Source organism: Lygodium microphyllum, chromosome 1 (assembly GCF_053477565.2).
Source record: "Lygodium microphyllum isolate KBCC chromosome 1, Lygodium_microphyllum_v1.1.10, whole genome shotgun sequence".
Taxonomy (NCBI): Eukaryota; Viridiplantae; Streptophyta; class Polypodiopsida; order Schizaeales; family Lygodiaceae; genus Lygodium; species Lygodium microphyllum.
In genome coordinates this window covers 12,867,952-12,888,606 of record NC_141135.1, presented here as the reverse complement: position 1 = coordinate 12,888,606, position 20,655 = coordinate 12,867,952, and the positions used below count along the sequence as shown (strand labels likewise).

General features: G+C 42.4%; 1 protein-coding gene across 4 annotated transcripts in view; it reads left to right on the top strand.

The window, feature by feature from the left end:
• Positions 1–20,122, top strand: part of MSH1 (MUTL protein homolog 1) — a 192,158-nt gene extending 172,036 nt beyond the window's left edge. For 2 of the 4 annotated variants that reach the window (XM_087670082.1, XM_087670011.1), the window contains exons 23-24: positions 18,919–19,121; positions 19,310–20,122. In XM_087670082.1, coding sequence (XP_087526208.1) covers positions 18,919–19,121; positions 19,310–19,534 — 428 coding nt within the window. In that variant the 3' untranslated portion in view covers positions 19,535–20,122. The remainder of the gene's footprint in view (positions 1–18,918; positions 19,122–19,309) is intronic. The other 2 variants (XM_087670164.1, XM_087670239.1) reach the window with 2 other exon arrangements.
• The last annotated feature ends 533 nt before the right edge of the window (positions 20,123–20,655 follow it).

The following is a 20,655-nucleotide window of genomic DNA, read 5'->3' as shown; positions in this document are numbered from 1 at the left end:
AACTTTGAAGGTCAAGTTGGCTAAGTATTATCGTCTCCTCACCGAGTTCTCAACCATTGCGGCTCAAGTCCTCAGACAATCAGGTTATCGTATTCCTTCACAAACTGCCAAGAAGATATTTCCATTTTGTGCAGCAGGCGATTTCACAGCCTCAAATGTCCACATTTTATGAGTTTGAGTATCGGTTGTTGCATTACACAAGGTTTTTCGATCAAAATTAAAATCAAAATTGGGTCCCAGGGAACCACTCAATCTTCTCTCAAACCTGGATAGCAGAATATATCTAAGAAGAATAGGTATTGCCAACATTGTCAAAAGGCCGGCCATTATGACGATGAGTGTCGATCTAAGGCAAGAGGCACATAGTCGAAATCCAAGAATTCCCGCACCCTAGTTGGGTAACCCCCAACAGGGGAAGTAGGGTGATGGGAAACCTGAGTAGAGACAGTGAGACGAGCTAGACCCACACTGCTACCGGTCAATCATCACAATCAACAAACTACTAAACTCCAGAGGGTTTATCTGATTGGTGTGTAGAGGCCTACATCATCTTCTTAGAGACATCGGATGCGAGTCTTGTTCACATCAGCGAGTTGCCTCTTGATGAGATGCTTGCAGAGGCCCACTTGTCACAATTGAGCACGTCAACACTTGCTTGTCTTGTAGACAGGGGAGCTACCCATCACATGACTCCTAAAGCATACATTTTCATTTCCCAAGCCCCTATAGGCAAGAGTGTTCTCATAGGAAACAACTCCTCAATCGAGATTCAGGCCCAAGATTGCATCAGTTTTTCCAATAACCTAGGTCTAGATCTCGCTTCGCTAGATAATGTCTATCATGTTTCCCAGCTTTGGGTAAACTTCTTGTTTGTTCAACAGCTTTGCCAGTTGGAGCAAACAATTTTTTTCACGGCGATTATAGTCAAGGTCCTAGACTCTCAGAGTGATTTACTAGTTACTGGGGCAAGACACAGCTTAATGGCCTTTATCACATGATGCTTTCTTGCCGAGTTGACTATCGATGATTCGAAGTTTCATTGCTTTCAAGCTTTGGCCACCACATGGGAGTCCACAGACTTTGAGCGTCTTTGGCACTTTCGCTTAGGACATCTTGGCTATGACTTTCTTTATGAGCTGTTACATCAGGGGATGGTTGAGGATCTTCCACCCCGTAAAACTACCTCGAGAAGTCTATAAAGCATGTTAACTAGATAAACAACATTGTATAGCCTTTTCTCAACAGTCTATTACTCATGTTGTGGAACCCCTTAGATTCATTCATGTAGATCTTTGTCGTGCCATATCCACTGCTGCCTTGAATGACGCACTGTACTTTTTTTATCGTGGATGATTTCTCTAGATGTATGTGGATGTACTTCCTAAAGTACAAGTTCGATGCCTTCACTTATTTTAGTGCTTGGCTGTTGTTGGTTCATAACTAGACTGGTCGTCGTGTGGGTACTACGAGGAATAATTCTGGTGGCGAGTTTACCTGCCATGAGTTCTCTGAGTTTCTATAGGAGCAGAGCATTGCACTCCAACTCTCCCTTGCACAAAATGGAGTCGTAGAGTGTAGAAACTAGATAGTCATGAATATGGCACGTTGTATGCTATTTGCAGCAAAGCTCCCTGAGGAGTGGCTTTGGGTTGAGACTGTGAATACTTCAGTGTACATACTCAATCGATGCCTAACTATGGCGATCCGTAAAAAGACTCCATATGAGGCATTTTTTAGCTCTCGGCCTACTATATCTCACTTCAAAGTTTTTGATAATGGCACATATATGTACACTCCTAATGATAGGAAAGCTAACCCCTGGAGATCTCTTAATCTTTGTGGTCTATACTTCCGAAGCAAAACCTTATTGTTTGTTCGATCCTTAAGCAAACAAGGTAATCATTAGGTGGCATGTCGTCTTTGATGAGAGGGACATCATGTCTTCGCTCACATCATTTGAGATCTTGCCTACTGCTATCCACTCTTGATGTTACTACAAATACTTCAGCTCCCAAACCTTCTCTTTGAGACCCATTATCTCATTGGTACTAGCAGACCATGCGAGACTCGGGGATCCTTCCACCGGATTTCACTCCGGAGGGCCCTAGAAGATCTACTTAGCTCACCTCTCAAGCTTCATATGCATCGTTGTTTACCATTGATTACATTGCACATTGTGAGCCAGAGAGAGTAGGCAAGAGGCTCTCCAAATCTCTCTATTGCGTGAAGCTATGACAAAGGAACTTGATAGTATTAATCAAAATGTGACTTCGACATTGGTGGATCATCCTCGCCACAAGCAGATCATTGGGATGAAGTGGATTTTTAGGACCAAGCTAAAGACTGATGGTACTTTTGAAAAATAAAAGGCTCGTCTTGTAGTGCAAGATTTCAAGCAAAAGTATGGCATTGACTATGAAGAAACGTTCACACGTACCGCCCGATTAAGATCATTTCGTCTGGTGGCTATGCTCATTGCTCACTAGAGTTGGCTGATCTGTCAGATGGATGTCATAAGTGCCTTTTTGAATGGTTATGTAGAGGAAAGTCCTTTTGGAGTAGCCTTTTGGCTTTTCTTCCACTAACCAAACTGTCAAGGTATTTCACTTGTAAAAAGATCTTGATGGCTGAAGTAAGTGCTTAGGTTTTGATGCCATAGGATGGACGAGTTCTTATGTGCGATACGGTAACTGTCCAAGATCATGTTTCTTTTTAAAATAATATGGCATCTTCATTAATTAAGTGTGTTTTGGGATTGTTTAAGTCAAGCTAAGGCATTTTTAGCTCAACACTATCTCTTAGGCCCAAAATTGAGCTATGAGAAATAAGCCCTTGATGTTTATTTGCTTTTATCCCAAGGCGTTCCATCCCAAGCAATCAGGGCATCGGACAAAGGATGCATGTTGATTGCCCAGTGATCTACCAAGACTACAAAGGTGATGATTATGTTACCAAGGGAGCCCAAGTGATCACCCTAGAGAGGCAAGACATCAAACCAAGGGTGCTCTTTGACTACCCAGGGGTCCAAGTCTTGAAAAGGCGGATGGATTCAAGAATGGACTTTTTTTTGTTTTTGTTTTTTTCGTTTGAGGGCATAGTTTGATGTAATTTATTCAAAAGATTTAGCATTAAGTAATGGTTTCAAATTAGTTTTCATCCCATTGAGTCACTGTCCTGAAAGTATAGAAAAGGAAGGTTGGATAGCCCTACTATCTTTATAAAATAAGTAAAACAATCCCGCATATACTACTAGGTAAGTGCCTAGGGATTCCTAAGGAAGTGTATATGCGTGTCAATCTTATGGAGAATATATACAGAGAAACGCATGATGGGTGAGCAAGCAAGACAAACAAAGCGAGCATGCAAGCATAGGGAAAAATTACCTTTAGAGACAGCCATGTGCAATGCCACGAGTATGGTGGATCCGGAGTTGACCACTCCAAGGGTGACCAAAAAGGGATAAATATGCATAGATGCACGTTTACATAAACATAATATCAATACTTGATGCAATGCAAAGGAAGATGCAAGTTTTCATGCTTATACAAAATGAATAATGAATAATGAAGACCCAATCCTTGCAAGGAAATCGTTCACTTGCTCAAGTGCCCTTTTACAATCATGTCATGTAGAGGACATCGCAGTTAGAGCTTTTCCCAGTCATCTGCTACCATGTAACATCTGATTCCAGCCTTCGTGACCTGTCTACAGCTATCGCCTGGTACCTTGGAGCTGTTGCCTACTGCGTTTGATGTTGACATCAACATCTGGTGCTGTCACAGCAGTTTGGAGTTGTCGCCCTGATCTTCTCTCTCCTCCACAGGCTGCATTTACAGCTTTTAGCTACCACCCTAATCTTCTCTCTCCTCCACGGGCTATGTTTGCACCTGATAGTTGTCGCCCACTCTCTCTCCTTAGGTACCTGTGTTTTCAATCTTTCTCTCTCTTACACTGTCGTCTACATGAGATCTAGCCTTCCTTGGCTGTGTTTGTTGGTGTTCGACACTTGGAGGTTGCCTTTGCTACGATTCGGAATCCGTTCAGAGTATGGCACACTCTACAACTCATAACCTGTTCCTTGATCCCAAAGATATGGGAGTTTGAGATTCATTATTTACTACATAGTGTGTTTGCTACATGAACACTATATATTCATTATTCATTGTGCTCAATGTCTCTAAGTTATCCTAATCCTAATCCTAATTGTGTTTGCATTTATCAATCTGTCTTCTGCCATACGATTGGTTTGTGTTTCCTGTATTTAGGGCATTTCTTCACAGACTACTTGTCTCAATCATCCATAAGCTTCTTGCTCTGTTGTTCTTCGTAGGCATTCAATGGTTGAGGTGGACTACTTGTCTTAAGGTGTGATACTTTGCCCCTTGTTTCTCTTCGGTGTTGGACCTATGAGCCGAAAGTGGATGTCAAAGCCTAAAGCTCATTAATGTACCTCATGTGTGTATTGTAGGGTTGGTTGATCACTCTTTTCGGTCGCTTGTGTTCCTCTCATGGGGTGTGTGACAACAGGAGTGGATCGAAGCTCAGCTAAGAGTGGAGTAGACAGTGTAGAGTGAAAGTAGGACACCCAATGCAATAGACTGAAGTGTAAGGTGCAAGTACAAAGTAAAACCCTTAAACCTTAGGGTTGTAAGAGATGTTCACTCCCAAAGTGTATGAAACATAATAAGTGCCCAAAACTATGTAACATAGGGATATAAAATAAAGGGAATAAATATGGAGGAAAAAACCTCTCGTACAGAGAGTAAAAAGTGCCCTCGTGTCCTACTAGAGATCACCGACACTCTAAAACCAATTTGACTACAGGGTGAAGAGCCAGGTTATAGATAGTGCACTCAGATGTATTTGGCCCTATGCAAACAAAATCATTGGGTGGGTGTTACTATTTTGTGACTTTTATTGATGCCTTTACTCGCTTCTGCTGGGTCTACTATTTAGAGAAAAAGTCAGAAGTGTTTGATGCATTTTTTGGCTTTTGTAGCCCTTGTTGAAAACCAATCTAGCTGTAGGGTGAATACTCTCCGTTCGGACCGAGGGGGGGAATACATGTCCTCTATGCTGAATTCCTTTTTAAAGCAGAAGGGCATTGTTCATTAGTACACTACTGCTTATACTCCACAACAAAATGGGATTGCAGAGAGGAAGAATCGAGATGGCTAAAGGTATGCTAAAAGGAAAGAGCTTGCCACACACTTTTTGGATGGAAGCACGCCTTTTGAGGCTTGGAAGAGTTGAAAACCTTCTGTTGGTCACTTTCGTACTTTTGGGTGTCTTGCATATGTACACATTCCCGAGGTACTTAGAAAACGATTGGATAACAAGGTTGTCAAATGCATTTTTGTGGGGTACAAAAGTGAGAGCAAAGGATACAAGATTATATGATCCTGTCTCTAAAAAGGTATTTGTCAGTAGGGATGTGGTCTTCGATGAAAAATCAGAATTATCCCTTGCTGGTTTTGACACATATCAAGCTGCCAGTGATGTATTTGAAGGGCTACTGCCCATGTCAATTGGTGATTCAGCTGGAGTTTCAGTAAGTGAACTTAATGTTTAGCCAGCTGTTCCATTGGATAATGTAGAAAATCAGCCCATGGCTGATCTGAATATTCAGCAAAGTGCTGAATCTGAAATTCAGTAAGAGGTTGTACACAGTCAAGAGGCTAGACAAATGCCTAGATGGTATTTACAGACTATGAAAGATAGCCATTTGGATGCTCCCATGGCTGGTCATACTAGAAGGCAAGCTCGTATGCATGATAATGCACATACCATGGAGTTTGTTATGGCGGCAAATACAATTGATGTTTAGGAGCTTAAATGTTTTGAGGATGCACAACATAGTGTGCATTGGATGGCAGCAATGCAAGCTGAGTTTGATCCATCATTAAGAATCAAACATGGGATTTAATGTCTTTGCTTATTGGGAAGAAAGCCATTGGAACAAAATGGATCTACAAGATGAAAAGGCATGCAAATGGATCCATTGACAAATATAATGCCACGCTTGTAGTGAAGGGCTATGCACAGAAGAAAGGCATTGACTATGAGGAGAAATTTGCTCCTACCTCCCGCATGACTACCATCAGGCCTATGGTTTCTTTGGCTGTCCATTATGGATCGACTGTGCATCACCTAGACATAAGGAGTGCATTTTTACATGGGGAACTTCATGAAGAAGTATATGTACAGCAGCCCATGGGTTTCGCAATTGAGAGATCCAAACACTTGGTTTGTAAGCTGAAAAAGGCTTTATATGGCTTGAAGCAAGCTCGTTGAGCTTGGCACGCAAAGATTGATGCTTTTTTGCTCAGCAAAGGGTTCATAAACAACTCATCAGAGTCTACTCTTTACGTATGTAAAGAGGGGGGGATCCATGTTGATCATTTGTCTATATGTTGATGACCTTTTGCTTATAGGGACACATGCTGATCAGATTTCAGCTTTCAAACAAAATTTGCAACAAACTTTTGAGATGTCAGATTTGGGGTCTTTGCACTATTACTTTGGTTTATCACAGTTAAGATACATTGGTAAACTTTTTGAGAGGTTTGGCTTACAGGATTGTAAGCCAGTCTATACACCAATGAAACCTGGACTGAAGCTGTCATTGCATGATGACAGTGACTTGTTTGATATATACACATATGCTCCAGCAGTTGGATGCCTTATCTAGCTATGCAACACTAGGCCAGACATACAGTTTGCGGTTTCAGCATTGAGCAGATATATGCATTAGTCTCGCATACCACATTGGTAAGCTGTCAAGCGTGTTTTCCGTTACTTGCAAGGTACTAGGACTCTTGGATTGCTTTATGCCAAGGGGAGACCACTGCACTTACACGCTTAAAGTGATTCTCTTTGGGCTGGTGATTATGATTATCGTCACTCCACTAGTGGCAACTGTTTCTTTCTTAGCTCATCTTGCATTTCTTGGCTTAGTAAGAAACAGTCCACTGTTGCCACATCGTCATGTAAAGTTGAATACAAGGTAGCTTTCACTACTAGAGTTGAATGCGTATGGCTTAGACGCTTGCTAGCTGATTTGAATGTATCTGTCACAGAGCCTACTCCTTTGATCACTAACAGTCAGAGTGCCATTGCAGTGGCATAGAACCCAATGTTTCATGCACGCACGAAACACATTGAGATTCATTATCACTTTGTTAGAGACAAGCCACATGTTGGAGATATCAACCTTGTCTATTGTCCTACCACCGGTAATGTGGCAAACATCTTCACCAAGCTCTTCCTCATGACAAATTTAAAGCATTTTGCAATGCTTTAAATTTGATCTCCCTTGGTGGTAGATGACCCTTGTATTTTGATCGCTCTTCACTCCAAAGTGGTTTATTGGGTTTTACTCACATCTACTCTCAGAGAGACAAAAGCAAAAAATGCATCATACACTTGATTTTTCCACTAAAGAGTAGACCCAACAGAAGCGAGTAAAGTCATCAATAAAAGTCACAAAATGGTAACATCCACCCAATGACTTTGTCTACATAGGGCCACATACATCTGAGTGCACTATCTGTAACCTGATAGTGTCTTTAAAAGCAATATCATGGGGAAACGAAAATCGATGCATTTTTCCTAAAATACAACCCTCGCATAAGTGCTCAGGAGGTCTCTCTAAGAGAGGTAATCCATCAAGCATCTGTGTATGCTGTAAAAGCATCAAGCTACCATAGTTTACATGCCCCATGCGAGCATGCCATAACTCCGCCTGTAACATAGCAGGAGTAAGAGTGGACGCTAAATAGGCCGACTGATCAACTGAGAGAGCATCCAACTCATATAACCCATGACATAGAGTGTCAGTCAAGACTAAAGTCATGTGCTCCTTATCTCTAACCATGCATCTGTCATCATCAAAGGTGACTTGCGAACCACACCTTGCCAAAGAAGAAATAGATAAGAAATTCTTCTCTATACGTAGGACAAACGAGGCATCCTATAGGCTGGGAATAGAGACATCAATGGCTGTGAGTACAATCTCCCCAATACCTCTAATAGGGTATGATGCATTGTTGGCACACTATACAGACTTGCTAACCGGGGCTGCAACATAAGAAGAAAACAAATCTCTGCGAGATGGGATGTGCCTAGAAGCACCACTATCAAAAAACCATGTGCCTGCATCCTTAGTAGAGTGGAATGCTTTATCAGCCCAAGAAGAGTCATAGCTGCATGTATAAAGACAATAGTCTCTATCTACAACAAAGGACGTTGACTGAGTAGCTCTGGAAGCTGCATTAGAAACAGACATTCCTAACTTCTTATTATTCTCCTTGGCTATGCCAAAGAAGGTAAAACCACCATGGAAATGCCCCATGGTACAAATCATTCTGTCTGTTGTTAGCTTTGCTTGTTTGGAGGTAGACTTTCTACACTCAGTGATGTAGTGACCTAGCTTCTTGTAATAATGGTATTTTCCCTTCTTGGCTTGCGTGTGTGCCCCTTTGTTTCTTATTGCCTTGTGAAGTGCCTAAAGTTCCAAAGCTCTGCATGCCATTCTTTGCTTTGTTGCCCTTTCCCTTCTGTCGTGCCATAAAAGCTTGCTCAGAGGCTATAACATCCACACCACTGTTTCTTCTTGTCTGCTCCTCCTGTAAGAGCAAACTGACAAGCTGAAGGAAAATGGTTGTGGGGCAATCCTCATGGTGAGGTTCAAGGCCATATAAAAGGTCAAGTATGAGGGTGGCAATGAATTCAATGTAGTAGATATCATATGTGCATCTTAGTAATACTTATCAACATTCATAAGCTGCTCATATAAAGTCCTGAATTTTATTTAGGTGATCCTGCATAGAATCACGCTTATCCATCTTTAGTGTCTCCAGCTCTTTCTTTAAGAAAGAGATGTAGGTCTCATTCTTACTAGCAAACATCTGCTCCAAGTTAGCCAAGCTACTCGTGAAGAAGCTGTAGACCAAATGTGAGGGATGATAGATGGCTGAACTGCCCATGCAATCAACGACAAGGCGTGTGCATCCCATGTATCCCATGCCTTTTGTGGTGCTGATATTTGGGGAAGTGGCTGAGCTAGAGCAGGCTGAACCGGCTGAGTTGCCCATTGTCCATATCCTCCTAGAGCAGTAGCAGAAGCCACAACTCCAAGCCTAACTTCTTCACCGCTGATATATTCCGAAAGATCCTTCGCAATCAGCACATTCTTCATCATGACGGACCAGAGTAAATAGTGGTTACCATCCAACGTGTCCTCCTTTGATACATAGGTAAATACATCACCTCCTTGATTTGCCATGATAAACAATGCTGATGAGAGAGCAAAAGAGCAATGTCACAAGCTGGACCAACCTGGAAATCTCAAAATTTCTAGAAATTACAGCAAGTAATTTGTTGTAATTAGTGAATTGAAGGACACTCTGTCAAAACTGTCTGAAATGCATGCAGTCTAGGGTGCAATAAATGCTTAGCAACATTGTAGAAGCAAAAGCTCCAAAATTTCTTACCCCAAATGCTCAAAATCAGTCTATTTCAGACTGAAACTATACTATATGTACCAATGTTTGCACAATACCTAAAAGTCCCAAAATTCTTGACTGATTTGCCAAGAATTTTTTGCAATAATCATGTCCTAGACATGGATTGAGATTGCTTATGCTTGCCTAGGCAAAAGCCCCTTTCCCAGAAATGAATTTTGAAATTAAAAAATTGTTAAAATATTTTTCTTTTACTTCCTCGAACAGTTTGGTGGTGGCCAAGCAGCGGCTGAACTGGAGGTAGGTCGCACAGGTAGCTGGCGGGCGGTGGCGCACATGGCAAGTAGTCGAAGAGACTGGTGGGCGGAAGCTGACCAGGGCCTGGCAACACAGGCAGCAACAGGTGGCGCAGGAAGCAGCAGCTTGAGGCGGGCTGGCCGGGGGCGCAAACAAAGGCATTGGAGCTGCAGATAGGCGGGGCGCCGGTGGCGCAGGGGGGATGGGCGCTGGCTCACAGGCGGGAGGCAGGGGCTGTGTCCTAGGCACATGAGCACTGTGTGGCTGGCAGGGCTAGTGGCTGGCTGGCTGCTAACTGTTCCAGCTGAAGGGGCACTGGGTGGCACAGGCTGCAGGTCCCTGATACAGGGCGGTTCCAGCTGACAGGAACTCCTTGAGCAAGTGGCAACCTCTGATACAAGCTACTGGTTGCAGAGCAAATGGAGAGCAGACTGAGCTGTACTCAGCTCTGATACCAACTGTGAGAACAAGAGTGGATCGAAGCTCAGCTGAGAGTGGAGTAGACAATGTAGAGTGAAAGCACGATACCCAATGCAATAGACTGAAGTGTAAGGTGCAAGTACAAAGTAGAACCCTCAAACCTTAGGGTTGTAAGAGGGTGTTCACACCCGAAGTGTGTGGAACATGATAAGTGCCTGAAATTGTGTAACATCGGCGCATAAAATAAAGGGAACAAATTTGGGGGAAAAAACCTCCTTGAATGGAGGAAGGGAGGGGGAAGGGGACTTTGCAGGCTTGCATTAGTCTTTGGGAGGAAAGCCCGTGTCCCATTGGGCTACTAAGCATATTATGGTGAATTGTTAATCATTTTTTGAGAGTTTCGTGATCCAATGGTCCATGATGCTCATTGTAAGTCCCCATGTTGAGAAGCCATGCATTAGCCTGGACATTGGGTCTTGGCTTCTTATGGGTTAGGATGGAATTGAAAAGACAACATTCCTTTGGGCCATGATCATGGGCACAAGTAGAAATGGGGACTGCACAGCTCAGCAAGCTGCCATTGCACATGCTCAGAACCAACATCAAAGAAGAAGAGCGTTCGAGAAGATGCCCATCCATGTGCTCAGAATAAAGAGGCACCAAGCAAGCATCCTCCATGCATTGAGGGTTTTTGGCTACAAAATTCTCAGTTGGAGATGTTTCATGAGATCATATGATGTGGTTTGCAAGAGAAGAGAAAGTGTGAGTGAGAGAATAAGAGTAGAAAAGGAACGTCAGAAAAATAAGAAGGGCAAGTTTGAGAAGAATGAATGTCTCCTTCCTCTTTTTATTGTTAGTCTCTAGCTTCCATCTCTTGTCTGGGTATCCACCACCTGCTTGCATGTGCCATCCTATTCACCTTGTGCTAGTGGCTACCTGTACCGCCATATTCAAGAGAGAGATGAACCTTTGAGATGTGGACCATCACTGTTTTGTGAGCTTCTAGTGGTTTTGTGCATGTCGTATGTTGCTCTGATACTAATGAGATGTCCACCTGGGATCTAACTTGTGCATGAGGCAGAACACAGCCATACATGAGAGAATCAGAAGGAAAAGGGTATCGGACTCAGCATAGAGACGATTGGGCCCTCAGGCTTACAACCATAGGTAGCATGATGGGTAATTCTCACGTCCAAAGGATCCCAAACCATCCAAACCATCGTGGTGTGGGAGTGTAATGATCATTGGGCCTAGAGTCCACGTATGGTGACTGCACTCCATCTGGTACAAATTAGCCTATAACTCCTTTTGAACTCCTTAACCACCCAGTCAAGGGCATGTTTCTCAGCTTCACTAACTGACGTAAAGCTTTGATCAATGCTGCAGGCATCCATCCTGGAAGTCCAGGTGTATAACCACACAGGCCTTAATGACAACATTGGAGCTGCAATTCATATGTCAAAGATCTCATTGAGACTGTCAGATCATATTTGTATTTGAGTGTGACCTTCAATGGCCACTGATGCAAGAAGTTGCATGGGCCAAGCTGGTCTGAGTTTTTGTAATGCTAAGTGCACTTCAGAGAGGCAGGCCTAGGTGACCAGTACCATTTCATTTTGGAAAAGATCCCATTGAGATAGCCAGATAATATATATATTTGAGTGTGATCTTGAAGGGGCCATAGTTCTCCATGCAGGAAGTCACAAGGGCCAAGTTAGTCTTAATTTTTTTACTGCTAAGTGCACTTAAAAGATAGTGAGAAAATGTACAATTCAGGAGCCTGGCATGAAACTTTGGCTTTTAATATATTCATCACACTGACATTTCTGTATGAAACAGAGATTTTGGGGCTTAGGCTTTACCACATGCAGTGAGAGCCACTTATTAAGACATGACAGAAGGGAGAGGATGCGTATGATGGATGTTGACCTTGGAAACCATTTGTTTTGATGATAGCACATGATCCCGATGAAGCCATGAGTACTCAATGAGGCCATTAGAGCAGACCTAGGTAGCACATCTGTGGTTATGAAGGCTTTCTTCTAGATAGTGGCATTTCTTTGGAGATGATGGAACTCCAACAAAGATACCCTTGTTGACACTCACATCTTTGAGACAGTTAATTGTAAGAAGATACCATCTGTTGGTATCCTCTGCATGTGCACTTGGTTTGGCACACCAGAGATGACGAGGAGATTTTGTAGCTGATTTTTGGAGAAGATTCCTGATCTTGGCTGATTTTGGAGGTCTATTCAATAAGTGTGGAAAATTCGAGTGAGGCAACATTGAGATGTGCACAAGAGGGAGAGAAGAGTTCAAAAGTACAAGAACAAGTCTTGCTTATTAAGTTTCTCATGAAAGTACAACTTGGGTCACTCTCACTCATCAGTTGATGTAGACCCATGGGCTGTTTATATAGCCCCAACTAGCTAGGGTTAGGGTTTCCCCTTCCCCTGAGGGCCATTCACACTCAGCTACCCTTATCCCCTCCAGCATAAGGAGAGCTCACATGCTTACACTCTCAACGACCTCCCTCAATACCAAGTGGTATTGGATAAAGCATGACAAGATGCCCCCCCTTAATCCATGATGAGATGCCTTTATAAATGAGGCTGCAAAAGATGGTTATAGGTACGGGATTTACAAGACTCAAAAGAGTCGATCTTTACTTGATTGGGAGGCAAAGTTAGGCTCCATTTCCTAAGGTGGTTCTGGAACACTAGGACACTTACTGGTAATATGCCTAGTCTTTTTGTATTTATTGCACTTCATTTTTTCTAGATACGTATTCCAACAATTACTTACAATATACCCTTTGACAAAAAGAGCACTTTGTAGAAATTGTATGGACTAACACTTGCTAACAGGAAGTAGATGCTGAAGTACCTTCGTTATGGTTTCTCTTCTCTTCATCCAGACATGACCGGATGGTACTTGCGAAAGTTGGATTAGGGATATTGGTGAGGGTAGTAACAAGGGTTAGAAAGACCTTCTTTACAGCCTTCAAGAGGATGGCAATGGCATCTTCATCATGAATTGGTGCTTAAATGGAGGCCAACTGTGCCATGAGCCCCTTCATATATAAAATAAACTTACTTAGGTCTTCTCCTTGTTTATACTCCAAGCTAAAAAATTCAATCTTTAGAAAAATCTTGGAGTTCTTCCCTATAGCACCATAGAGCTTTTCAAGCTCATCCCATTTCTCCTTGGCAGTGGAGAGTTGGTCAATATGATGAATTAGGGATTTATCTAGATGAAGCATAATGATGGCTTGAGTTCTTTCATCATCTTCTACATCAAGGGGATTTGATGGATCAATAACCTTGGTCCCTTTTATGAAGGGCCAGTAGCCCTGTTCCATCATTTTATACTTCACCAGGACTTGCCAGGGATGGAAATCTTTTCTATTAAACTTGCAGATTTGAGGCCTAACATCTGCATAAATCATGGTCATAATAGAAAGGTCTTACTGATTGCCTTGGGCAATGGCAGTGTCTAGTCCTTTACAAATGGCGAAGTATGAACCAATTGCCAGAAATGATAGCCTTACAACTGAGTAAACTTTTAAAATTGTAAGGATACAAAGGGTTGGAAATCATATATATGTAGTATCTCAAGATAAGATTTTGGCGGTCCTTTCCTTCAGACAACCCTTGATTTTAGTTTTACTATCTTCTTGGGTTTCAATGAGGTGAACTTCGATTGGACCTTTGGCTCCTCCCCACCTTGCGATTTAGTGAATGAACATTTGGTTGAGAAAGGTCGATTAATAACTTCGACACTTGGTGAAGAGCCCGAGGAGATTTCAATCACATCAATGTTCATGTTTCATCATAAGGCAGTAGCACTAATGTCACTACATGCCTTTTCAGTGCTAAGAAGCACTCATATCAAGATTAAGACCACTTGAGATGTTTAGGTATTTACCTTGTCAAGCTTGGTGAAATACTTGATTGATTACCGGTGTTGAGAGCCGGCTTCTCGGTGAGCTCTGATGTCCCTTGAGTGTTGGAGCTATCCAAAGATTAGGAATACACTTCATAGCATATGCTTCACTGATTAGAATCACTGTTAATGATTCCTAGATTGAAAAAAATGAGAATAGGAAAGTTTGAAGCTTCCTGGCTATGGCTGCCAGGAAACTCACAGTTAGGGTTTTTTTGATTATGGGCAGTAGAGAGGGAATTTTTGTGAACCCTCTTAGGTGTAGATGGCCCTCTTGGGGGGCTATGAAAGCCCCATAATAGCGGCCTCCATTGCGCCCTGTGCTGGTCACGGTTCAACTCAAAGCAGGCCGTTGCTAGAAACTACGCCGAATCTGCGTCTACTGCTGCAATGCCATGCTCTTGTACCCACAATGTTAGGGTTTTCTGTGCCACACGGCTGCGCCTTAAGCTGGGGAAGAGATTTTCAAAAGGAATCTTGAGCTGAAATGCTGTCTTTTGCTCTCCCCAAGTCCTCCAACAGAGGTGGGTATGGCAGGCAGCGATGGAACTGGAGAGTATGATAAAGAAGATGAAGACTCATGTGCACTTAGTGATTGATGCTGCTAAGGAAGCTGAGGAGATCAAAGATGGCTCTGATACCGTGTGGAAAATCAAAGTGAAGCAACATTGAGATGTGCACAAGAGGGAAAGAAGAGCTCAAAAGTACAAGAACAAGTCTTGCTTATTAAGTTGCTCATGAAAGTACAACTTGGGTCACTCTCACTCATCAGTTGATGTAGACCCATGGGCTGTTTATATAGCCCCAACTAGCTAGGGTTAGGGTTTTCCCTTCCCCTGAGGGCCATTCACACTCAGCTACCCTTATCCCCTCCAGCATAAGGAGAGCTCACATGCTTACACTCTCAACGACCTCCCTCAATGCCAAGTGGTATTGGATAAAGCATGACAAGATGCCCCCCCTTAATCCATGATGAGATGCCTTTATAAATGAGGCTGCAAAAGATGGTTATAGGTACGGGCTTTACAAGACTCAAAAGAGTCGATCTTTACTTGATTGGGAGGCAAAGTTAGGCTCCATTTCCTAAGGTGGTTCTGGAACACTAGGACACTTACTGGTAATATGCCTAGTCTTTTTGTATTTATTGCACTTCATTTTTTCTAGATACGTATTCCAACAATTACTTACAATATACCCTTTGACAAAAAGAGCACTTTGTAGAAATTGTATGGACTAACACTTGCTAACAGGAAGTAGATGCTGAAGTACCTTCGTTATGGTTTCTCTTCTCTTCATCCAGACATGACCGGATGGTACTTGCGAAAGTTGGATTAGGGATATTGGTGAGGGTAGTAACAAGGGTTAGAAAGACCTTCTTTACAGCCTTCAAGAGGATGGCAATGGCATCTTCATCATGAATTGGTGCTTAAATGGAGGCCAACTGTGCCATGAGCCCCTTCATATATAAAATAAACTTACTTAGGTCTTCTCCTTGTTTATACTCCAAGCTAAAAAATTCAATCTTTAGAAAAATCTTGGAGTTCTTCCCTATAGCACCATAGAGCTTTTCAAGCTCATCCCATTTCTCCTTGGCAGTGGAGAGTTGGTCAATATGATGAATTAGGGATTTATCTAGATGAAGCATAATGATGGCTTGAGTTCTTTCATCATCTTCTACATCAAGGGGATTTGATGGATCAATAACCTTGGTCCCTTTTATGAAGGGCCAGTAGCCCTGTTCCATCATTTTATACTTCACCAGGACTTGCCAGGGATGGAAATCTTTTCTATTAAACTTGCAGATTTGAGGCCTAACATCTGCATAAATCATGGTCATAATAGAAAGGTCTTACTGATTGCCTTGGGCAATGGCAGTGTCTAGTCCTTTACAAATGGCGAAGTATGAACCAATTGCCAGAAATGATAGCCTTACAACTGAGTAAACTTTTAAAATTGTAAGGATACAAAGGGTTGGAAATCATATATATGTAGTATCTCAAGATAAGATTTTGGCGGTCCTTTCCTTCAGACAACCCTTGATTTTAGTTTTACTATCTTCTTGGGTTTCAATGAGGTGAACTTCGATTGGACCTTTGGCTCCTCCCCACCTTGCGATTTAGTGAATGAACATTTGGTTGAGAAAGGTCGATTAATAACTTCGACACTTGGTGAAGAGCCCGAGGAGATTTCAATCACATCAATGTTCATGTTTCATCATAAGGCAGTAGCACTAATGTCACTACATGCCTTTTCAGTGCTAAGAAGCACTCATGTCAAGATTAAGACCACTTGAGATGTTTAGGTATTTACCTTGTCAAGCTTGGTGAAATACTTGATTGATTACCGGTGTTGAGAGCCGGCTTCTCGGTGAGCTCTGATGTCCCTTGAGTGTTGGAGCTATCCAAAGATTAGGAATACACTTCATAGCATATGCTTCACTGATTAGAATCACTGTTAATGATTCCTAGATTGAAAAAAATGAGAATAGGAATGTTTGAAGCTTCCTGGCTATGGCTGCCAGGAAACTCACAGTTAAGGTTTTTTTGATTATGGGCAGTAGAGAGGGAATTTCTGTGAACCCTCTTAGGTGTAGATGGCCCTCTTGGGGGGCTATGAAAGCCCCATAATAGCGGCCTCCATTGCGCCCTGTGCTGGTCACGGTTCAGCTCAAAGCAGGCCGTTGCTAGAAACTACGCCGAATCTGCGTCTACTGCTGCAATGCCATGCTCTTGCACCCACAATGTTAGGGTTTTCTGTGCCACACGGCTGCGCCTTGAGCTGGGGAAGAGATTTTCAAAAGGAATCTTGAGCTGAAATGCTGTCTTTTGCTCTCCCCAAGTCCTCCAACAGAGGTGGGTATGGCAGGCAGCGATGGAAGTGGAGAGTATGATAAAGAAGATGAAGACTCATGTGCACTTAGTGATTGATGCTGCTAAGGAAGCTGAGGAGATCAAAGATGGCTCTGATACCGTGTGGAAAATCAGAGTGAAGCAACATTGAGATGTGCACAAGAGGGAAAGAAGAGCTCAAAAGTACAAGAACAAGTCTTGCTTATTAAGTTGCTCATGAAAGTACAACTTGGGTCACTCTCACTCATCAGTTGATGTAGACCCATGGGGTGTTTATATAGCCCCAACTAGCTAGGGTTAGGGTTTCCCCTTCCCCTGAGGGCCATTCACACTCAGCTACCCTTATCCCCTCCAGCATAAGGAGAGCTCACATGCTTACACTCTCAACAATAAGGCCCCTAACCTTGGCTGATTTTGGAGGCTAGAAGCCAGCTTCAAATCTAGAAATATTTCACTCTTCCTTTGCTTAGTTTCAAAAGGAGCTATGCAGTTGACATATGACTTGGTAATGGCAGGTTCCTAGTTGCATGTCGTTTATGGAGAGCCAGAGGAGACAGAGGCACTGTGCGTGAGACTATCATAGAGTCCAAGAGGTTTGAAGGATAGCCCTTAAGATAGTCTCCCATGGTACAACTGGGACTATGATACTGACTAGGGGGATAGTAGCTTTGGCCATGGATAGAGTGACTCCGCATCTGGTTACAAGGATTTTCACAGGAGGCAGTCCTTTCTGATTTCTGCTCAGTGATTTAGCTAATGTCTAATGTGTGAAAACTAGAATTTTGTGCGAGCAAGATTAGCATGTCATACTTTTCACAGAGTGGATTGAGGGGGATTGTTAAAGATTTCAGTTGATTGTTAGCAATATTGGTCAGTGTGTATCTGGCCTGCAAGATGTAGCCATGCCACAGATTTGGAGGGAATACTTGCCAGCATTTGGACCAAACTCTCTGGGGAATGGGAGATACTACAAGGCGACTCTGGGTACATCACCTCCTTGCAATCAGAGTAATACACACTTTGGCATTACAAACCATCTTATTGGCTATTCACTCAGGTCTGTATTAGATTTCTTGCTTTGCTTCAATGTATCATTGAAGCAAAATCTGTTTCCAAGAAGGCCTCTGCAAACCCATCGTTTTGATCCCAATCTAGTCCCTCTTCAGGGTATCATGTGATATGCCCAATTTTTCTAAAATGATACATGGTCTTCCATGAGCAGAAGATTGACAGGTAGTGGGTTTGCAGAATGGTGAGACCGTTGAGCCTCGGTTGGCCTTACATGAGGATGCCTGACATTTCCTCTTGTGAATATGCTTTCTGATGGCTGTCTGGCCAACCTGGTTTGTGGATAAGGTTGTTGAGGTAATCCGTCTCAATACTGCTGTTGTGGTAGAAACTTGCTTTGTTGTTCTAGGTTAGGAATGTTTGTCAATTGCAGTTTTATTTCTCTCTAGTAATAAAATCAGCTACTTTCCTTCAAGCTCAGTAAGGTCTGGAAAAAGTTCTGGACATGATCCAGAACTAAGCTAAAATAAGAATCATATTAAACAGTCATAAAATGTCTGAATCCATAAATGAGAGTGATTTCTTGAGCATGGCTGGGTTCTTGTGATGTATTAGCTGAACATTATGTGGTCCATAATGAGAAAGATTATTTTGTGTTAACATGCTTGCTATGAAAGATTATGTGGTCCATATGGAAATGTAGGTTGTATGCAAAGTGGTGCACTGTTTGTATGAGCTTCCACACATTACTGACTAAAAATGAACGTGATGATGAGATCACAAACATGAATGCAAACTATGCACATAGCATTGGGAAACTTTGGAGCTTACCAAAATAGTTTGTAAGCTATAAGGTTACTTTCATTTGTTTCCAGCTCTATGAGGTCTCTTGGTCTCTCTAAGTCATGGTCATGTTTTGGGTGGTCTTGTAACAGGGGATGATAAAGGGATGTTTGATGAGGTCATACATGCATTCTCAAAGGTGTGCAACATGAAGCTCAGGGAGATGAATTATATGGTGGAGGCCGAGCTACTTGTAACAAGGGTTCATGAACGTGAGAGACCACCTCCTGCTGCTACAAACCGGTCATGTGTGTACCTCATGCATAGACCAGATGGAAGATATTATATAGGACAGGTGCTGAATCGTACCCTATGAATACTTTCATATTATGGCAAATGTGCACACACAACATGCACAACCACAATAGCTAACCCCCCTCTCATGTTCCCCTTTTACCCCTTTTGGATCGTCATCTTGTCTATGTTAGCTGATGTGTTGCCTGAAGAAAAGAAAAGTCTCTGAGGGTTGTGTTCTTGATGCAGACCGACAACATTATGGGCAGAATAAAAGCGCACCGAGCAAAGCCAGGTCTTGAAAAAGCCCTGTTTGCATATGTGCAAGTGCCAAACAAGAGTGCAGCAAGTCAGTTGGAGACCTTCTTGATCAACCAACTCCCACACTTGGGCATAAACCTCGTCAACAATGCTGATAAACATCATAAACACTTTGCGACAAACTCTGCCGCTTTTGCACAGCTACCCTTCTAGCTAATATAGCTACCACACAGGGACAGTGCCTAATCTTGTATATTATCATCATTCAAGCTCTTTATCATTATTTTTGTAGAACCTGAGGAGATTGGCTAGTCACGTGTGATCTTTAGCATCAATTTTTTAGAATACGAAGAGATCGGCCAATCTCCATGTAATCTAACTGATATGCCCTAATTTTTCACCTTGTTGATGGGCATATTCCACCTTGTCAAAAAGTGGAGACCACAGATCATAAAGAATCTGAGAAGATCAGCAAGCTTGATCTGACAAAGTAATATGTTATGATGTTGACGTTGAAAACAGTACAAAGACAGCTTAGCTTGTGACAGCCCAAATAGTAAAACAAGAATCTTGCCATTTCCTCCAACGTCTTCAGGAGACACCATAGAAACACATTGTGCTTTATATTGACCACCCCATAAAAGCTAGATGATATACCATTGAAGGGATGACTGTTTTCATTGTAACAATGGCAAACAAAGCAGCATTATGGGAATCATGAAGATGGATGATATAATAAACATTCATTCTCACTTTCCTATCCCGTAGTTCTTGTAGCCAACTCTGTTTCTCACATGTTACACTCATCAAAATTGTTGGTGGAGATGAAATGGCCACTTGAAATAGATAGTGGATCCGATTCTACATGAATATGTTGATGTCTTTTCTTCTGAATTATCGAATGGACTTCCACCATCTTGTGATATATTAGACCATAGGATTGAGATGTTGCTTGGTAGCCATCTCGTCTCTCGGCAGCCCTATAGGGTTAGCACGAAAGAGGAGAAGATAGCTAGGCACCAATGTCTTACCAGTTTCAAGGCTTCGATGACTCAGATGAAGAGTTTATCTCACACCACTCATTTAAGCAGACACGTTTATCGAGAATTTTGTGATTACCATTGACAAGGGGAGTCTCAAACTTGTCCTTTTGCTCATCTATCATAGCAAGCCCCATCTAAAGTCAAGGCCCCATCTGAAGTGAAGATGCCTTCCTTGATACCCTCTATTCAGGTGCATGTTCTCCCTTCTATACCCAAGGAAGACAAACTAGATGGTTCCAACTATTCCTTGTGGTCTTGTAAGGTGGAGTGTATACTCGAGCTTGTTTCTTC